Below are 20,298 nucleotides of genomic sequence, written 5' to 3'. Positions count from 1 at the left end.
CCAGAAATGTAGTACGCTACTCTGATTCATAAAGAGCAAATATTGTAATCCTACATCAATACCAGAAATTGTCCATAAACTCAGTACCTACCTGCAGCAAATCTTTGTGTCTGAGCTCAATGGAACCGGAACTTACCACTTCCTTAAAAACTAAAAATAGTAGTCGGTCCTATTACTTTGAAATTGTTCCAGTTGCAACCAAAACTCTAGTAAGCAACATCTGCGGTGTTTACAGACATGTGATGAGTTTTATTTAGGATGTTTCTAAAGACTCTGCCTCAGGGTTTGCATGCAGCCTTCAGGCGTCTTTATGAAGGCAGTGTGTCTTTCAGAGGTCATGTGTCATCGAGGTCTGCAGAGTTCTCATTGTCATTAGCAACAAGGGCTTCTCTGTTCTCATAAGTCCAGAAGCCATTCAGATCGATTAAGATGGTGGTGACTGTGTCTCCTTGATTACTGTTGATCAGATCCTGAAGCGAGATTTTCAAAGGATCCTTTGGTTTTACCATGTCAAAGATTTCATCCTGCAGGAGAAAAGATAATAATGCAAGCTGGTTGAAGTGACTTCTGTCACACAGTAATGGAAAATTCAGGGTGGACATTTGAACTACTGTCCAATTTTTATTCTAGTTTTTTTCTTTTCCACTTGATAGACATCTCCTTAGCCACACCTTTCTTGGGCGATTCCTTAGCTGTATGATAATCATCTCTCATTTTATAGATGAAGAAAACAGGCTCAGAGTTTAATCCAAACTCATAGCTAATTAATGGCAGAGCTGTCCAATGCAGGATTCTTTGGCTGCAACTGTTACACTTTTTATTGCCCTCTAACGTTGGGGAAAAGTCTGGGCATAACCTTCTTCATCCCCAGGACTGGGAATCAAACCCAAGCCGTCTCTAGTCAGGCAAGCACTCTGCCACAAAGCCACACAAAGTCATACCTCTTAAGAGCTCAGCTAAATATTAAAAATTCAAGTGGTTCAGAGATAGTGAGAAGACTTCATTTCCCATAATAACAGCACCTTTTACTCCAATCCCACTATGGGAGGGACAGAACTCTACATTAAAGAATTTACTCATGCAGAATAACAAAGCTGTGCCAACACTCAACTAGAACTCGAACTCATGGAAGAACCTCATCTATGTTATGAAGTGTACAGGATAAATGTAACCTGTGTTTTCTATTTTTTTTTTTTTTTGATTTGTCCAAATAGGGTTTCTCTGTGTTAACACCCATGGGTTCTGGAATTTGTTTTGTAGACAAGGCTGACCTCGAACTCACAGAGATCTGCCTCTGCCTCCCAAGTGCTGGGATTAAAGGAATGTACCACTACCGCCCAGCATTTTCTAATCCTGTATGGTAAAATTCTCAAAGATTATTTAGTAGCTAGCATTACAAGCAGTTACATTTTTAACAAATTTATAGAGTAACTCAGGTTCATAAAATAGAACCTTTAAACTGCATTTTCCCCAGATTGGTTGACGATTAGGTTGCTGGTTTTTAAACTCATGTTACAAAGTTTGTAATTTCCTTCATTTGCGTTGTATCAGCAAAGTGCTTCAGGCTTATTCCTGGATAAAATTGGTCGGGGTATTTTATTATGATACCCAACTAAAACCAAAAAGATCCACTGGATGTTTCTTCCTAACTGGTGAAGCTGCCGACTAAATGCCAAGCAGCACCATGTGTTTCAAATAATGACGGTTTCGAGACGTGTATTCCTAGATGTGTGTGTGCCACACGTGTGCCAGGACCTACAGCGCTCAGGAGGGCACCGGGTCCCGGAGCTGAGTTCCAGGTGGCCGAGAGCCGCCCAGGAGCGCCCTGCATGAGTGCTGGGTGTAGAACGCAGGGCTCCAGTACATTCACCTTTGCTATCTTTCCAGCCCCGAGGAAGGATAGTTTTCATACTGAAAAATGGATGTTTCTTTAAATCTACTAGATCAAAGCTTGCAGGCTCTTTGAACCTAAAAAGTCCTTCAGCTGAATGTCTAGTTTACAGTGAAAGAGAATGCTGAAGGATGCACGCTGACACTTTCCATGAGAACACACGACTGATAGTGAAACCACCAACTATATCAATCAGTAAATCCCAATTTATCTCCATTTCTGATGATTCAAGAATCAGTTCTGAACAAGTAACAGCAAAAATCTGATTTGGAATAGTGTTTCATAGTTCACAGATTACTTTCATATAAAATTGGATATAACATTATTATCATCATGGTTATATTATCTGTTGTTATGTAAGTACATAAAAGACTAACCTTGACATCTTGAAATGAAACAGGATCCTGTCCATGGATTTTCATTAGTTCTTGTATGGCCTGTATTTAATGGAAATAAATCTAAATAAAAAAATTAAGTCCCTGATTCCCACCCCCTTCTGGCCGCAGTTCCTGTCCAGTTCTACACTGTAAGCCTGAGCTTCGCCATCTCCCCGAGCACTGCACTCCAGTGTACAACTGGAGGAACATACTCCTGGGCCTTCCTATGCTTACACTGAGGCTATTGGGAACCTGGGCTCAGGAGGAGGGTTAAGGCTGCAGGCTGCTGTTGCTATTTCAGCTGGCTGAGCCCCTCATGTTTGTTTCCAGAAGAGAATACTGGAAAAGATGTGTAACATAGTCAGCTTTACTTTCCCATTATATATTTCCTAAAAATAGAAGGAACAAAACATACTTGATTTCCAGTTTAAATTTGTTGTAGTAATCCTTTTCAATTTAAAATCAAGTTAGGAAAAACTGTTCATCAGTAATTTAAACCAGATAGTTTACTGTATCTTAGGGTAACAATGCTCCTTTACCCCCCATACTCACCCTAAAGAAGTAATTCAGGGAGAAGACGTTCAGATAGCCCTTGTTCTCGATGTCCAGCAGTTTGAACATGTATTGCAGAGCTGCAGGCTCCTTTCTGTTTTCCAAGGCGAGAACAAAATCCAGGTAGGTCTTGTAGTCCTACAGAAGAGGAAACATTCAGAGTCTGCGGTGGAATCTTAGATGAGTATCTGCCAAGGTGAAGTAGTTTGTAATCACAGATTACAAACTTTAACAAAATTTAACTTTTTTAAAATAGGAAATAAATCCACTTGTTCATTTAGCGTTGGTTTCTAGGAATTCCACAGAGGCGCTAATCTAGGACAGTTCTGAAACTAACTCATTTTCTTTGCGAGATTTGCTTAAACTATAATTTTCTTCCATACTATAAAATTGTCAAGACAATGATTAAGTTATTTTATGCTGCCATTAAATTTGTGTCTTCATTTCATTGTAGTTTCTTTGAAGAATTTATTTTCTCTAGAATGAACACCAGTCTACTTAAATAACTATTCAGAACCCACTCATCCATGTCTGTGAGTTCCATTTCTATGGTTTCAGTCACCCGTGGGCTGAAAATATTTGGGTAAAAATTTTGATTTGCACCTAACATAGACTTTTCCTGTCATTAGTACTCAAACAACACAGCACAGCTGCATAGCCTTTATACCGTGTTAGGAATTACAGGGGACCTAGAGATGATGCAGTGCACCGGAGCCAGTACGTGTAGCACCTATGGATGCTGACACCCGAAATGGATTCTGGAACTAGTCTACGGCAGGTCTGAGCTTGGTGGCATGCCTGTAGCCCAGAACTCTGAAAGCTGAAGAGGGGGATCTGTGCCGAAGCCAGCATGGGCCTGCAAGTTTCTCCAAAACAAAAGAAGAAAGGAATCAGATGGTTTCCAATAGCGAGGAGGTTGGCTCAGTGGTAACGTGCTAGCCTCACGAGCATGAGGGCCCAAGTTCTCTCTGCAGCCCCAAGTGAAGATGCCTGGGATGGTGGCTAAGGGAAGACCAGCATCCTAAGGGTGTGGTGGCCAGCCAATCTAATGTAATTAGTGCCTCCAGGCCAACCAGAGATCCTGTGTTGGCATTCCTAAGGATGATACCTGAAGTTGCAGACCTAATACACAGGCATGTAAACTTGCAAATATACAAACAGAAAAAAAAATTTAAAATATCAATGGAAGCTAAAGACATGAACAGAACAGAATGCCTGCATCTTGAAAGGGTGCAGTTGAAGTTCTTTGTTCGCAGTTTTTATTCACTTTGCTTGTTAAACAGTCTCACCTCGGGCTGTCCTGGAATTCACTATGTGGCTCAGGCTGGCTTCAAACTCAAGGAGCTTATGTCTCAGCCTCTTGAGTGCTGTGGTACTGATGTGAGCTACTGCGCCTGGCAGAATACTTGTCTAATATGATAAAAAGAATACTCACTTGGAAAAGAAGTTCACATTCTTGAAAAAGATTTTCTAGAATATGTCTAAAAATGTTCTTTGTACCGGGCAGTGGTGGTGCACGCCTTTAAAGTCCAGCACTCAGAAGGCAGACAGGCGGATCTATGAGTTTTGTTTTTGTTTTTTTGTTTGTTTGTTTTGAGACGGTTTCTCTGCAGCTTTGGAGCCTGTTCTGGAACCAGCTCTTGTAGACCAGGCTGGTCGTCAGCCTGGCGTACAGAGCAAGTTCCAGGAAAGCAAGGGCTGCACAGAGAAACCCTGTCTCAGAAAACAAAAAGCAACAGTGAGTTAAGGAGATGGAGCTTCGCCACAGCCTCACTCCATCTGCCTTCTGACTATTATTCACCAGAGGTATCAGCTTGTCTAACCCTGGAGAGTAGTGCTGCCTAGCAGCCTGCTGCATCTCACCGGCACGACACTGTAAGAACGCACTCTCATCTCTACCATTATTTCTTTAGCAGCCTTGGTTTGGAAAATGAAGTCCTTACTGTGTTTCTCTATTTGTTTTGAGATGTTCTACACCAGTGGTTCTCAACGTTCCTAAAGCTGTGGCCCTTTAATACAGCTCCTCATGCTGAGGTGACCTCAACCATAAAATTATTTTCGTTGCTACTTCATAACTATAATTTTGCTACTGTATATATCATAATGTAAATATTTGTGTTTCTGGGTGGTCTCTAGGGGTCATGACCCACAGGTTGAGAACCGATGGATGCTCTATACTCTAATACATGCTGACTTTAAACAAAATCCTCCTGCCTCATTTCCCTGAGTTCTGGGGTTACAGGTGTGCATCACCTTTCCTAGTCCCTCTGACATTTTTATTCTCTGGCCTTTTGTTGTTCGTTTTTTAAAACAGGATTTTGTATAGCTCAGGCTGATCTTCAACTCTTTATCCTCCTGCCTCTATCTTCCAAGTGTTGGAATTACAGGCTTGTACCACCATGGTTGGCTTCCACATGTTTTTAATAGCAAGAATAATGACTTTTTAAAGTGCTCTTTAGGATATTTCTTATCAAAGCTTGGTGGTCTGACTCTTCAATCTCAACACTCAGAGGCAGAGGCAGGTGGATCTGTGAGTTCAAGGCCAGCCAGGGTTTCACAGAGAAACCTTGTCTGGGGGAAAAATGTTTTACTGAATGTTCAGATTTTTCTCTTTACTAGTTCACACTTCTATACCTTAGGTATACTGACCATGAAACGAGGAAAATACTTAATTTTTCTATGTGTTCTAAGCCTGGAAGTACTTTTAGCCGAATTTCCTTAAGAACAGACTCAGCATGACGAGGAATTCCACTGACATTTTAAGATCCTGTTATTAATCACCGACAGAAATTTTAAGAGCCAGTTGCACACTGATAGTAATGAAGCTGAAGGAAGCAAGGGTGCCGGCACATTCCTATAGTCCTGCCACTTGGGACGGCAAGACGGGAGGATCAAGAGTTCAAGATCATTCTTGCTACAAATCCAGTTCAGTGCCAGTGTGGTCTACCTGAGACAGGCAAATAAAAAAACTATTGATTTACATCAAGAAAATAGTCCATTAAAACTGTAGGAGCCTAGATTTTTGAAATTAAACAGCAGATTTCAATACCATTTCTCCATCATAGGTGAGACACTCCTGGAAAACACGGTCTAAGAAGACATTGGTCATGGTTGCTGTTCCATAACGGGAGAGTTCTTCTTTACTGAGCATGCCATTGTGATCTTTATCAAGATTCAAATACTGACCTTGGAAAAAGATAATAGGAACAGACTCAGAACCAAAATATTTTTTAATTAACGACCAAGGCTGGACATGAACAGAAATGTTATTTTATTACCTAACAGTCTGACTCTGAAATGAAACTAAATACACTGGGGAAAGGTAGTAGCTTAGAGGTGACAGTTGGTAGCCTTCAGACCTTGAGTAGAGCAACTAACTACCCAGCCAAATCCACACAGAAGAGCCCATTACACAGTCTGTGCTCTCTGACTATTTCACTTACATTTTTGTTTATAGTTTGTACAGTTAGTTAGAACATTCATAGGTTTCTAAACTTGGTGAGGCGTGTGCGCACACAAGCACACACACACATACCACTTTCAGCTTAAGACAGAGATAATGGATCCTAAGTGAGTCAAGAGACCATCCAAAATGATGCTGTAGAACATTAATGAAGTTCAATAAATCCAAATCACTCCCAAATACCTCCCCCTTTGTGGATCCTGACACAGCATTTTATCATAGAATAAAACAACAGCTATTGTTCTGAGCCAATGAAAATAAATTATATTGTTCTACTGAAAACAAACCATACCAACTATGGAAGAGTTCCAAAAGTTCAAACATTAGTAAAGTAAGAAGTACATCTTGGTAACCTAGAGTACCAACCCTTAAGTGGGGAGAATACTCTGGGCTTAGGTTAAATAGCCTGCGTATAAAACAGGCCTCTGGACACCATGAGAAATAGGTAATGAACTTTAGTAATGGGATCCTACCATAGACCCTCAGGGCGGAAGGAGCAGAAAACCAATTTGTTTCTTGACACTCTTTGGACAATTCCTCATCCCTTAGCTAAAGAAACACAGAAATATGATTACAAAATAGCAATTATTGTGTGACAAAATTAAATAGTTTAATAAATACTTACCTCCAGTAAATCATCTAGGAAGCTGCATGCTAAAATATCTTGAATTTTGATCTTCCCTTTAAAAAATATAAGAAAACACAATTTCACTTTGAGAAGTTATTTTTAAAGGTGTTATTTTAAGACAATCATGTAGTCAATGATAAACATCTAGCTCTTAGGTTCCTTATTTTGTTACAAAATTGAAACATTGAAAAAAACACACAAAAGCAAAGCAAAGTAAAAACATTCCAAACAATAAAACATAAAAAAGCAAACCCTGACAACCCACAAAACCTCTATATATTTATTTTGTTTTTTTTTTTTTTGAGACAGGGTTTCTTTGTGTAGCCATGGCTGTCCTGGAACTTGTTCTGCAGGCCTAGCAGAAGAAACTAAGAAGAAACTAAGCAGTAAATTCCTACTAAAAGTATGCTATCAAAATTTGCAAAAGGATATGTCATATTTGGGAATGGGGCAATATTGGTGAGGCTGGAGAGACAGCTCTGCTGTTGAAGGCTAAGGGTCCATATCGAGAAGATTGTGTCTAGCAAGCACCTCTGCCCCCCGTGTCACCAAAGTCCCTCTTCCCAGCTTTCCCTCTGTCAGGTGTGGTGACACACTCCTATAGTCCTGACCACTTGGCAGGCAGAGGCAGGGGTCATCCAACCATTGCATAGTTGGATACACTCAGTGCAAGAATATTCTTGAAGATCTACATAGAAAGCAAAGCATTGTGGCTGTCTTGTACACTTGTACATTCTTCTGAAATTTGCCAGATTACGTTGTTGACATTAGAAAAAAAGGGAAATGATAAACTTCTCCAATACTGAGACAGTATGCAATAAAAAACATTCTAAATTTAAATTACATTTTTTTTACCTGTTCTTAGAGGGTCCAAAAAGAAGAAGAACTTCCTAACTGCTGTACAGACATAAAAGGAGTAAAAGGATTTTTCTAGCCCATCTAATTGTGGCAAAGTAGGAATAAGTTCCAGTATGTAGTTTTCTAAGTCCTGGAAACAAAACAAAACGCTGGTTAAGTATCTTGCCTTGACTTCTTCACTATGGTAGACTAGAAGCTGGAAGTGTAAGCCAAATAAACACTTTCTCCCTTAAGATTGCTTTGATTTTACCACAGCAAAAGAAATCGCATTAGGACACCAAGTTAATATACTGAAATCTCTTTGGCACACACCCACAGTCCTACTGTTTGGAAGGCAGAGGCAGCAGGAGCACTGGAAGTTCCAGGCCAGCCTGGCTACAAGGGCTTCGTCTCACTAAATTCAAAAGAACAAATACAAGTCTCCTGGGGCATTTTATATTCATTTTAACAACGTTATCTTCTGCTCTAATCATTCTAAGCATAATATGCCTGGTAGATCAGAGACATCTAAGCTCATAAGAGGGCAGGCACCTCAAGCCTTGTGCTAAAGCGAGCTCTTCACAGTTCCTCCTGCAGCTGCTTTCTCCCAACCTTGGTTTCCACATTTCCTCTGCCAGTGTCCCATTCCCTCTACCACAAGTCCAATCTAGCAGCAGGTGTGCAACTTCTTTCTCTCGCTCTCCTTTTCTTTTGAGGGGGTGGTGGAGGTGAAGGTTGGGTGTACTGAATGGATCTGCTTTAGCGCTGAGGTTAGTGTTGGGTGACGGTGGTGAGGTAGGGCCTCATCATCTCAGGCCGGCCTCAAACTTGTGAGTGACCTCCTGTGTCAGCCTAACAAGTGTGAGCGCCACGCTTTTCTACAGTCACCATTCGGCTCGGCCGCTACCATCTGCCCTCGCGCCACGGCGACAGACAGCCGCCTATCATTTCTCCCTCCATCCTGTGCTCTGTAGTCTTCCATAATCCATCCAGAGTGACCTCTAAAACTAGAAACTGTGGGGCAGGCAAGATGGTTTAGTGGGGAAAGGTGCTTATAGCCAAGCCCGATGACCTGGACTCAATTCCCAGGTCCCACATGACAGAGAGAGAGAAGCAACTCCTGCAAGCTACTCTCTGGCCTCCACATGCTCACACAGAGTAATAAATACAAAAACCAAACCATACCCTGACAACTCATTGAAACATTCACCGGTTTCTTTTGAATACTGAACTCTTCAGTGTGTGGTCACTATTTATTTCTCTGACTTTGCCACTTGAGCTCTTGTTCTAGCCTCGCTGGCTTTCATTTCTACAGACACCGGCAGAGGCCAGAGTCCCTCACTACAATGTAGGTCTGAATCTTAAAGGACAGAGCCACACTCTGCTCTTGGGAGGGAGAAATGATGAACAAAACACATATCTGAATAACTAACTCACTAGCTCTATTGATACTTATGCCCAACAGACCTTTGCCCTTAAAGTCTAAAGGAGGACTCCATATTGGAGAAAAAAATAAGCCAAAAAGAAACACACCTACACAATTTAGATAACTGCCAAAAATACCTAAGTAGCATGGCCATTTGGATCACGAGGTTTTGATCCCATTCATAACCAGGCTTAATGACATGAGTACCTACAGGAAACAAGGATCCTCTTGGTGACTTATCGTGTCCCTCGAAACCTATGAGTAAAAAAAGCCAAGCCACACCAGTTTTTTTTTTTTCTGGTCTTTATCCAAATCATAAAATAATACATACATGAGGATAACCAAGCTGGTGAGGTGAGACGGCTTAGCAGGTAAAGTGCCTGCTATGAGTCTGAGCCTTAAAGTCCAGGGAATGGGGGACGGAGAACCAGCTCCAGGAGGCTTTCCTTCAATCTCCACGTGTTCTGTGGCGCACGTGAGCCCTGCCTGTCTCTTGGTGGTTAGGGCACTGCTTTGTAAGCGTGAGGACGGGAGCTCAGGTCCTCGGACCTATGAACGTAGTGAGCATGGTGGCCCACCTGTAACGACAACCTTGGAAGACTGTCTACAAGTCCCAGAGCAAGCTACCTGGTTTGCTATGTGGTCAGCTCTGGATTTGAGCCTACCTCACTGAGTAAGAAGAGTGACTGAAGATGACACCTGTCATCACCCTCTGGCCTCCATGTCTGCCTGCACACATGCCAACATGCACAGCTCACACACACTGAGAAGGCAGGACTGTCTGCACAGATGCCAAACATGACCTCAGGCCTCCATGTCTGTCTCCCACATGCCAGACATGACCTCAGGCCTCCATGTCCATATAAACATATGCTAACATGCACAGCTCACACACACCAAGAAGGTGGGAAAACAAAAATCCAAATCTTTTTTCTTCAGTAATTGTTCTCTCTCTCTCTTTCGTTCTTTCTTTCTTTTGGATTTCAGAGACAAGGTCTCACCACATAGTCCTACCCAGCTTGGAGTGAGTCTTGTATCTTGGCCTCCTAAGCTAGGATTACAGGTTTGTGGCACCACACTCCACTCTCATCAACCATTTTAAACCTGTTTAGATGCGTTCTATTTATTTACTGATAATGTTTTGGAGCTTCAGCTACTCCTGAACTCCCAACAATCCTCCTGCCTCAACCTCTACAATGCTTGAACTAGAAGCATGCTATGATGTTCAGTTGCATTTTCCTTTTAAAAAGAACAAAAGGGTTTTGTTTGGTTTTTCGAGACAGAGTTTCTCTGTGTAACAACCCTGGCTGTCCTGGAAGTAGATCTTATAGACCAGGCTGGCCTTGAACTCACGGAGATCTGCCTGCCTCTGCCCACCCTCCCCCCCCCTTACTAGGATTAAAGGTGTGCGCCACCACCGCCCAGCTTCAAAAGGTTTTTTTAAAAGTCTAGAAGAAAAGCACCTACAGATGAATTTATGTGGTCAATCTACACAAAATGAGCATGTTTACACAGGTACAATCAGGCAAACCGAGGCTACGAAGACAAAAATCAAGCAGTGTAAGATTTAGCTACAAGCACAACTCACTTAGTGATGACTAATGTTAATATTTTAGTGTCTATCATATTTATTAAATTTAGATCAATACTCACTGACTCCCGAAGGTATCCTTGCCCAGCAACATCATACAAACTGAGTCCTATTCTTGTCTGATGCAGCCAAACTGACAATAAACAAGAAAGTTACTTGTAAGTACTAAGATCCGTTCTTTACCACATATATGAAAATGAGAGGAAGACACCAGACTAGAAGTGCAGGCCAACTCCAGAACCCAGAGAGCCATTCCCACAGACATTAAGTCCCCAGCACCCTGAGCCATTTAAACCAAAAGAAAAAAAAGCCATGAAATGGCAGATTTCAACAATTCTGCCGTGGTTACTACATTAAAACTGAGGCCCTTGGGGGTATTGTTTTCACATATTAAACCCGGTGTTCCACTCATCAGGGAGAGCGAGCACAACATTGTGTCTTCAGTGAAGCTTGTATCCTCCTGAGGCTAATTACTGCAGCCAAATCTATTAGTTAACAATGGTACACAGTAAGATTCCACAGGTCATATAGTACTTAGAAGATTCATAACAACTCCAAAATGTTTTAATACCAGCTTCTTGAAACCAAGACTACAGTTGTGGGTTTGAGATTATCCTTTCAGACATATATATTAGTGAAATGTGATTACTCGGAAATTGAAATTATTTCAAATCATCCATTAAAATTTTTGTTCTGAAAAAAAATTCTTGTTCTGTTTCTTAAAAGAAAGTGATTTTATTTCTCAAGCAAAAACACAAGTCACTAAGGCGGGCTGTGAGGAAGCTGTCCCTCGGTCTTACAGCAGCATGCCGACTGATGAACCAGCGCTCTGTTGTTGTTGTTCTTATTTTTATTTTCATGTGTACAGATGTTTTGCCATGGGTGTCGGGTCTCCTGGAACTGTAATTACAGAAAGCTATGAGCTGAGAGCACCATGTAGGGGCTGGGAATTGAACCCAGGACCTCTGGAAGAGCAGTCAGTGCTCTTAAGCACTGAGCCGTCTCTCCAGCCCGCAAACAGCTGTCTTACTTAAATGGCAGCAATCTCAGCAGATCAGGAACTAGCCCTTTAAGCTAAGGAGTCTCAATATTTTATCGCCAACCACAAAACAGACTTGTGCAACACTGACTGTGTGAAGGCCTCAGGTCACACCTTTCCACCTCGTGTGTAAACCTGTTCCTTCACACCACCGTCAGACATCCACTTCAACAAAGTGGGTGACAGGACAGAGCTGACTGGGAAAGGCCCTCTGGGGAGGGTACATGTGACCTAGAAAAAAAGTGTATCTGCTTTTGATATCTCTACTTTGCCACTGTCCTTGGGGTACACAAGGCTTTTGTTTAAAATAATGAATTCAATTTTAATACAGAAAGTCATATCTCTGTATGTTGCATAGCAGAACCATAACAGCACAGGAAAAAAGCATGTCCCATGGGAGAAGTAACAGTAAAGCACAGACCAACACCTACTTGATTCCCAGACACACACACAAGGAATCACCTTTCCGCATGACGTAGTTGAAGAACTGCATGATGGAAATCCTCCCATATGAGTCTGTGTGAAGGAGCTTGGCAAAGACTTTTGCAGTAAAAAATTGCCTAAAAAAGGAAATAAAATTAAAATGGTCTACCAGCATAGTACAAAATGACATCTACAGGAACTAGCAAACAACATGAACTCATACAATTAAAACTCAAAGTTAAGAGACTATAAAGACTCCAGTTGGATATGAGATTGGTCAAATGAGTGAGAAAACAACTCTCTCCTAGAATTCCTATTTTGTTGTTGTTGTTTTTGAAACAGAATCTCACTGTGTATCCCTAGCTGGCCTTGAACTCAGAGATTTGCTTGCCTCTGCCAAGTCATGGTCTTATAACCACAAACTGAAAATGCTATGTGTTTAAGTGGATGTGGGTTGCTGTGTGGACCATGTGAGTATATAAATTATCATTAAGCACTACACATCCCGAAAAGGCTACCATGACATTTATACACTATATAGTTCCTGCTCTTGAGTATGCATCTCCAATCTGGCTGTGAAGCCACCACCTCAGGGCCAGCTATCTGGTACAGACACATACTCTGTCTTCTACCTATAACAACTCTGGATGGCTGAGTTTAATTTATCATTTGGTTTACCTTTGTGTGCCCTTAAAACTGACTTTACAGGAAGTGAATGTGATTTATATTTATATTTAAAAGAATATAAGCAGGAAAAAGCACTTCTCTGCTGTGTTAAAAAGGAATGAAGATGGGCTGGAGAGATGGCTCAGAGGTTAAGAGCACTGGCTGCTCTTCCAGAGGACCTGGGTTCAATTCCCAGCCCCCACATGGCAGCTCACAAATGTCCCTAACTCCAGTTCCAGTGGATCTAACACCCTCACACAGACATACATGCAAGCAAAACATCAACACACGTAAAATAAATAAACTAATTTAAAAAAGGAATGAAGACATAGAATCATTAAACGGCATTATTTTGCTTATTCTTATTTCTTTTTTGCTATGCAGCACAGCACAAACTAACTTTGAACTTAACAATCCTCCTGCCTCAGTTTCTAGAGTGCTGAATGACAGGCATGCCCAACTTGGCATCCCCTGCCCAGCACCCTGCAATCCCTCCCTCCCTCTAGCTCCCTCTTTTGTGACAGGATCTCTCTATATAGCTCTGGGTAGCCTGGAATTCACTATGTAGAGTAGGGTGGCTTCAAAGTCAGAGATTCACCTGCTTCTGCCCACTGAGTCTGGGATTAAGGTGTGTGCCACCACACTCAGTGGCATTTTTTTCTTGCTATAAGTTTTATTATACTTCATTAAGTTGAATGCTTCAGTTTCCCGAGTACTTGGATTGAGGTGTGTACTACCACACCCAATGTGTCCTATTTTTCTCTTTCATCTGAGACAGGAGCTCACTATGGAGCCCAGGCTGGCCCTGAATTTGTGATTATCTTCCTGCATCAATCTCTCTTGTGCTGGGCTTACAACAGGTATCACCACACTGAGCTTTGTATTATTTCTCTTAATCACTCCACACCAACATTTCTATGCACGGCACAGTGTGTGACGGCGTGGCTGTGCGCACATGTGCCATGTGGGTCCATGAAGGAGCAAGGGGTGGACGGACGGCGGCCATCTTCCTCAGTGCTCTCCACCCCGCTTTTGTGACAGGTTCTCTCCCTGACCCTGGAACCCACTGATCTGACCAGCACGCTGGCCAGTGAACTCCCCGGATCTGCCGGCCTCTGTTCTACCAACACTGGAAGCTGCACACGTGTGCTACTGCACCCTGCTTTTACACAGCTGCTGGGAATCTGACAGGCGAAGCCATCTCTCCAGCCTCCAACTTTTTCTTGATTCTAAATAATTTTATTACACTTCAACCACTTCACGTAGCGAGTCAAATGCCACACCATTGACTTCAGCTCCATTGACATTCGGGCAATAAAAATGCCGAACACACTTTCCTCTTTAAATCACAATATTCTTACTTGCACTTTGGTCCAGCCTTTTCACCAACCTTCAAAAAATTTTCATAATTGATCATTGCTTCCTCTCCAATCATAGGTGGTATCTGGTGTTTATCCAGCAAAAACCATAAATTCTGAAGAGAATTAGAGAAATGAAGATGTTATAAGTTAACAATAGATTTAAGAATTTAAATACATCATTTCTGTCTAAAAAGTTAAGATGAATTTATGCCCCATTATTTTGACTACTACTAATAAAAATAACTGACACTTATTGTACCTGCTAAATTTTTAAGCTGTCAAGTATATTGCTTCTTTAATTCATGTAACTATCTAATACGGGCAGCTATCTTTACTTTACACATGAAAATTGAAGCATAAAGATATCAAGTCCATTGCCCAAAATCCCACCATGGCACAGGAATAGGATTTGAACTTCTGCAGGGGACGGTACTGTAGTGTTTCCCAAACCTTGACAACTGCTTAGGATTATGTGGGAACTTAAGAAACAAAATGTTGCCGGGCGGTGGTGGCACATGCTTTTAATCCTAACACTCAGGAGGCAGAGACAGGCAGATATCTGTGAGTTCGAGCATAGCCTGGTCTACAAGAGCTAGTTACAGAGTAGCTCCAAAGTTACAGAGAAACCCTGTCTCGAAAAACAACAACAACAAAAAAACAAAAACAAAAAAAACCCACAAAAAACCCCCCCCCCCCCCCCCCAAAAAAAAAAAAGAAAGAAAAGGAAAGAAACAAAACTATCCTTGGAAATCAGGCCATGCAAGCTCAGCAGCTGATTCTGACGCACACATACACATCCTCCTTCAGAAAACTACTCTGGAGTGATAATTCAAAGACAAATAGCAAACTTCTGAACAAAAGAAATGGGCAACATCTAAAGCCATTTGACTCAGCTCATACCTGTAATTCTTCATTATCTAGGAGTTCTCTGCTTTTCCTCTGTAGAAATACAGCTCTTGATTCCTCTCTTAATTTCTGTAGTAAGACTTCGTCTTCCGCTGGCAACTAAAAACACATTCCAAAAGTCACCTTACGCCAATATCAAATTAAGTAGAACTAGCTTCACAGTCTGGGTAAAGTCAGCATGGCTGCTGAGACTACATCACCAAATAGCATACTCACTACTCATCTCTATAATAAAAATTAGAAGAGCCTATAGCTCAGAAAAGGGGATAATTTTGCCTTCTTGTACCAACTTATTGGTCTAAGATCTTAGTAGAGTCAAAGTGTTTTATCATAGTGATAAGTCAAGGGTAATAAAATATAAAAATGTTCAATGTAATCCCCTATTACAAAAATATACGCTTTGGATTGCATTTTTGAAATTACATTTCATTTACAGATGCAGAAACACCGCTTAGATATCACTTACCCTGTAATAAAACCGGGGAATGGTCTTATAGAATTCGTTTGTGTTTTTGCTACCTCCTTTCCATTCGGAATAATATTTGGTAAATAAATCCATTTCTTCATCTTTTAATTCTTGTTCACTTTTTTTCCCTAGTAACAACACAGGGAAGAAAAATTAAGGCAAGAAAAGCACAAACAACAAATATTATTTTTCTCAGGACAGTCTATACATTAAAGTCTAGTTAAAATATCTGCAGTGGCAAATAGGCCTTCAAAACTGCGCTTAGACACCGAACGTACTAAGTTGAAATACAGCCTTCCACTGACTTAGCCTCCCTTCAGTAACTGGACTGTCCAGTGCACTGATATCAGTGTGTTTTCTGTACTTGGATTTAGCACTGAAGCTTGTCTCTTCAAGTCACGGTCTCATTTAATTCACCCTATCAAAAGCGTTCGCTAGGGCTAGGAAGACAGCTCAGTGGTGGAGTATTAGTAAGCGATACAGAGCTCTGCTTCAACTCTGTGCCAGAAACAGGAACTGAAACACCCAAGCACCTGCTGTCCAGGTCCCGTAAGGAACACTGTGGCTAGAGGAAATAAGACGGGCACAGCCCCAGACCTCCTACAATTTCAGCCTCATGATCACGGTTCCTCTTTCAGAAAAAAAACAAAGAGCAAAACTGTCTGAGGCTCAAAACTCAGTGCTCTATTGTCCTTCAACCTGCCTGCTGTTGACAGGTAACTTTCTCATAGAGCCATTTTTCCTCATTTAGGGTAAACATCGGTGGAGACCGTATTTACTGAGGCTCCAATCCCGGGGAAGTGTGCACACTATGCAAGCACTCTACCCCGAGCTCCTCCTCCAGATTCCCAAGCTTATTATTTTTAAACAGGGTTTCACTCTGTCCCTCAGGCTGGCCTCAAGATTGTGATAAACCCTGTGTCTCGGCCTCTAAGGAGCTGGGATTACAGATGAGAGTGACCATGGCTAGATCACAGCTCTCTGCCAGCTCCCTCCGAAAGCACAAGCTTTAACACACTCCCAGATCCCTCTGATCCCTCAGAGCCTCGGGGCCACATCTGCACTCCAGCCTCACCGGGTTCTTCAACTCTGCCATCTAGTTTCTCAAAGCCATTTTTGCTTCTCATTTTCTTCCTGAGATGACGCCAGGGACTGATTCTTCAGCACTTCACTTTTCAGGGCAGTTTTCATACTTGTCATGTTAACCTTTAACCTTGAACCAAGCCTACAGTTTCTTTAGTATGGCTTGGTACTACGGAGAAAATTGCAAAATCTCACAAATAAAGGTCACTAATCAAGAGGTCACTAAGGATTCTTCACAAGCAGAAATAATAGACAAGAGCAGTTTTAGCCATGAAGTTTTAGAGTCTTGGTATAAGGAAAACAAAATATTAAGGGATAGCTAGAAGTAGGGAATCATACAAGAAAGTTGTTGTTTTTTTCTTTTACTTTTTCTTTTTTTCTTTCTTTTTTTTTTTTTTTTTTTGGAGACAGGTGTGATTGGTATTCCTGGCTGACCTGGAACTATTTATAGACTAGCCTAGCACTGAACTTGCATTTGTTTTCTTCTGCCTTTGGAGAGATGGCGTTTACAGGCATGTACCTGGCCTGAGAACGTTTCTCAACCGGGAAAAATACCAGCATGTTTATTTTCTTAAGAAAATGATTTTAAAAAAGCTCGATGACACAGGTGACGGGCTATCCTAAGAAGGAGATACCACACGGATGGGCTCTACTATGCTGGCGGCAATGGCCTTGAGGAGCTATTAATACTATCCAGACAATCCAGATGATTTGCAATACACCCAAGGCGGAGTGGCAGCATCCCTAGTAAAGGTGAAGAGAAATGTGGCAAACATTAGTGGGAAGCTGGAGAGACGACTCAGTAGGTTTAAGAGTAGTAAAACCCAGTAGGTTTGCTGCTCTTGTAGAGGGCTTGGGTTTGTTTTCCAACACCCACATGGCAGCTCACAACCAGTGTAACTCCTGTTCCAGAGGATCCAATACCCTTGTCTAGCCTCTGCAGGGTTTGGTCTCGAAGAAGCTTAGGGATGAACAGTTAACTGAAGTGCCTATTATCATTTCAAAGCTGATTCAGGGCAGCTCTCAGCATTAACCAGAACCTAAAGGTCTCCAGTCGAGGGGCTGGGCTTCCTTTCCTCTAGCTTCCAATCCTATAAAACTCATCCATTTTGGCTATGATGCTCCCGTGGCTCTGCTCTTAGCTCCCATGTGTACTTTCGGTCCACCTGCCCCCAACTCTCTTCTTTCCCTCTCTCCCCTCTCATGGCCCGGTCTATTCTGCTGGCCATACTCAGTTTGGAGCCTTCCAGATGCCTCTGGCTGAACTCTCCCTCATATCTACAATAAGACCATCTCCTCAACCATACCTAGGAAAAGTCACGTCCTCATCTTCATTCAGCACAAACATGGTATACACACATGTACGCAGGCTATTACATGTTTGTGAGTAATAAGGGAAATGATGGTGGAGAAAGGGAGAAGCCGATAATGTATGAGAGGATCAAACTGAAGAGAAGCCAGCGGATCTATGAGAGAAGAGATGTAACCTAAGGAGGGACTGGAGGGACTCCAGGAGGGGTAAGATAGTTCTCCTAAAGACAGAGTTTCTGTGTAGCTCTCCCTGGCTGTCCTGGAAGTCTATCTGTAGACCAGGTTAGTCTTGAATTCAGAGATCCACCTGCCTCTGCCTCCCGAGAGCTTGGATTAAAGGCCTGTGCCACCACTGCCTGGTGTCAATTCATTTTAAGGTGACAGTTCAAGTTAAAGGCGAAGGTTGGATATAAGGATTAATACCTAGCATCTGAGAGAAATGGTAACCGGAAGGAGTTGAGGTTCTCCTTTCCCTGCTTCTAATTCCTCTTCGAGACACATATTTGAAAACAAGTACACCAACTAAAGTGAGCAATGGGGCGGGCAGACTGGAGATTTGGGAGGATGAGAGGCATTAAGTGTGGAAGACCAAATGATCTTCCTGCAGATGCGACTAAAATATACTTTAGTTTAGCGGACATGGATTCTCAGTGAGAACGCACCATGGTTCTGTTTTTCTTTTGGGTTGTCAGTTTAGCTTTGGATGGCCGAGCCATCTCTCTAGGTCCTGTTTTCCTTTAGCCCATTTCAGCTGCCTGGGTGTTGGTGTGGAACTGGAAGGATTTAACCAGACTGATGGGCAAAGTGTGAAGGACCGGGGAACGAACAATGGAAAACGGATTGATGAAATTTAAAATGGAGGGGTATGTGAAAAGTGAGAGTTAAAAGGCGCAGGCACTCGGGAAACTGGGGCAACGAGGGCCAGTAAGTCAAGACTGACCAGGGCTACATAACATCCTGTCTCGAGGAGGTAAGCTGCAAGAATGAACAGGTCTTGGTAAGATCGAAGGGCACCAAGGATCTCAGTTATTCCGCATAAGCCTAAGATCGTGGAAAACGGGTGCCACGGTTGCGCTTTTCGATTTACCAGGAAAGTTTGGGTCACCCCTCCGCGGACCGCAGAAAGCACACAGCCCTCACTCTCTTTTGTCAGATAAGTTTACCAGACGCGGAAAGTGTCACTCGCCCTTCCTCCTCCCCTCCCTATTCACCCCCTCAGCCACCCGCCACCTCTTTGCCTGGGGCGGGCTGTCTGGCGGGCAGTTCCTCCCGAACTCACGCTTCGGATCCGTGCTGGGCGAGGCTAAGCGCCGGCGGAGCACGTCTTTCCAGTCCATGGCTGACTCCCGCTCAAAGGACCCTACATTTGCGGGTTGTTAACCGCTCCACCCACTACCAGCTCCGACGTCAGATGCCACCAAGGCAGGTGGAAGTCAAGAAGGACGCCAGGAAGCCATCTTGGATACGGGCGGAAGCCGTGGCTCCACAGGCAAAAGCTTGAATGCTGTATCTGTTCCGGACCCGGCGATCACAGTAACAGGGGCGAAAAGCAGACGTGAAATAGATGAAAAATTATTTTTCTTATGGGAGTATCCCAACTCACCAAACCCGATCCTAAAGGCCAATAAGAAGCCCGCGTGAGTTCTAGGAGGCGGGCCTTTGGCGCGTGCGCGCCGCAGGGTGCAGGCATTTATTGGCTTTTCCGACTTGGGCACAGCACTTTCGTCACATTTTGTTCTCGCTCTGGAAGCCTTGACAATCTCCAAAGATGTTATAGACGCTTCTGCAGTCATCTCCAGTCCTCTTGGAGACTAAAGCTTCAAAATTACCTTTCTTTCTTTCTTTTTCTTCGTCAGACTCAATAGAATGCCTGAAATCAAGCTGAAACCGTGACCCTGGCTGCTCATTCAGCGCGGTGCTTTGTGGGTATTGTAGTTTTTGCCGCATTTATGGCTACTTTAAGCATGCGTGGCGTGGTGTGTTGTTGAATGAAGTGAACTTCTTTCGTCGGCCCTCCATACAGTTAAGTCTAAGTTCTTTCTGGACCTCACTTCCTTCTCTGTAATGTTTATGCTGCGTCCCCCTGATCCCTCTTCTTTGAGGCGTTTTAGGGCCTGTAGAAAATGTAAAGAGCATGGGACCCTAGCCTTTTTTCTTGCTGGTGGGGCTGCGGTTGGTGGTTCCTGGTCGAGGTTATTACTTTATTTCCCTGTTCTAGTTCTCTTGGTACCTTGCCCTTCTTCAAGACCGTTGTGATGCACATGAGTCAAACTAAGAG

At 42.7% G+C, this 20,298-nt stretch overlaps 2 protein-coding genes across 3 annotated transcripts in view; one reads left to right on the top strand and one right to left on the bottom strand.

The window, feature by feature from the left end:
• Nucleotides 1-225: 225 nt before the first annotated feature.
• On the bottom strand, nt 226-19,681 carry Ppp2r3c (protein phosphatase 2 regulatory subunit B''gamma). Of its 2 annotated transcripts, XM_038335999.2 has the most exons (14): nt 19,300-19,680; nt 16,702-16,878; nt 15,627-15,754; nt 15,155-15,259; nt 14,255-14,367; nt 12,267-12,364; nt 10,828-10,898; nt 7,767-7,899; nt 6,909-6,964; nt 6,757-6,832; nt 5,870-6,006; nt 2,821-2,958; nt 2,269-2,328; nt 226-524 (listed from the first exon to the last, which is right to left on the bottom strand). In XM_038335999.2, exons 2-14 carry the CDS (start codon nt 16,751-16,753, stop codon nt 336-338), a joined length of 1,356 nt encoding a protein of 451 aa, XP_038191927.1. In that variant the 5' UTR covers nt 16,754-16,878; nt 19,300-19,680; the 3' UTR covers nt 226-335. The 2 variants fall into 2 exon arrangements, with proteins under 2 accessions (XP_038191927.1, XP_038191926.1); XM_038335998.2 differs by lacking the exon at nt 16,702-16,878 and having other exon boundaries at nt 19,300-19,681.
• Nucleotides 19,255-20,298, top strand: part of LOC119818530 (protein only RNase P catalytic subunit) — a 97,486-nt gene continuing 96,442 nt past the window's right edge. The window contains exon 1 of the mRNA XM_038335992.2: nt 19,255-20,042. The gene's annotated coding sequence lies outside the window, so the exon portion shown is untranslated. The remainder of the gene's footprint in view (nt 20,043-20,298) is intronic.

Source organism: Arvicola amphibius, chromosome 7, assembly GCF_903992535.2.
Source record: "Arvicola amphibius chromosome 7, mArvAmp1.2, whole genome shotgun sequence".
NCBI classification, from domain to species: Eukaryota; Metazoa; Chordata; class Mammalia; order Rodentia; family Cricetidae; genus Arvicola; species Arvicola amphibius.
This window is presented reverse-complemented; position numbering and strand designations above follow the sequence as displayed.

Excerpts from the sequence above, each read along its gene's own strand:
- Ppp2r3c (XM_038335998.2), bottom strand. The coding sequence starts at position 19,357 with ATGGACTGGAAAGACGTGCTCCGCCGGCGCTTAGCCTCGCCCAGCACG. Across the intron at positions 15,260-15,626 it reads TTCCCCGGTTTTATTACAGG|TTGCCAGCGGAAGACGAAGT; the intron begins GTAAGTGATATC and ends ATGTGTTTTTAG. Across the intron at positions 7,900-10,827 it reads AAGGATACCTTCGGGAGTCA|GACTTAGAAAACTACATACT; the intron begins GTGAGTATTGAT and ends TTTTGTTTCCAG.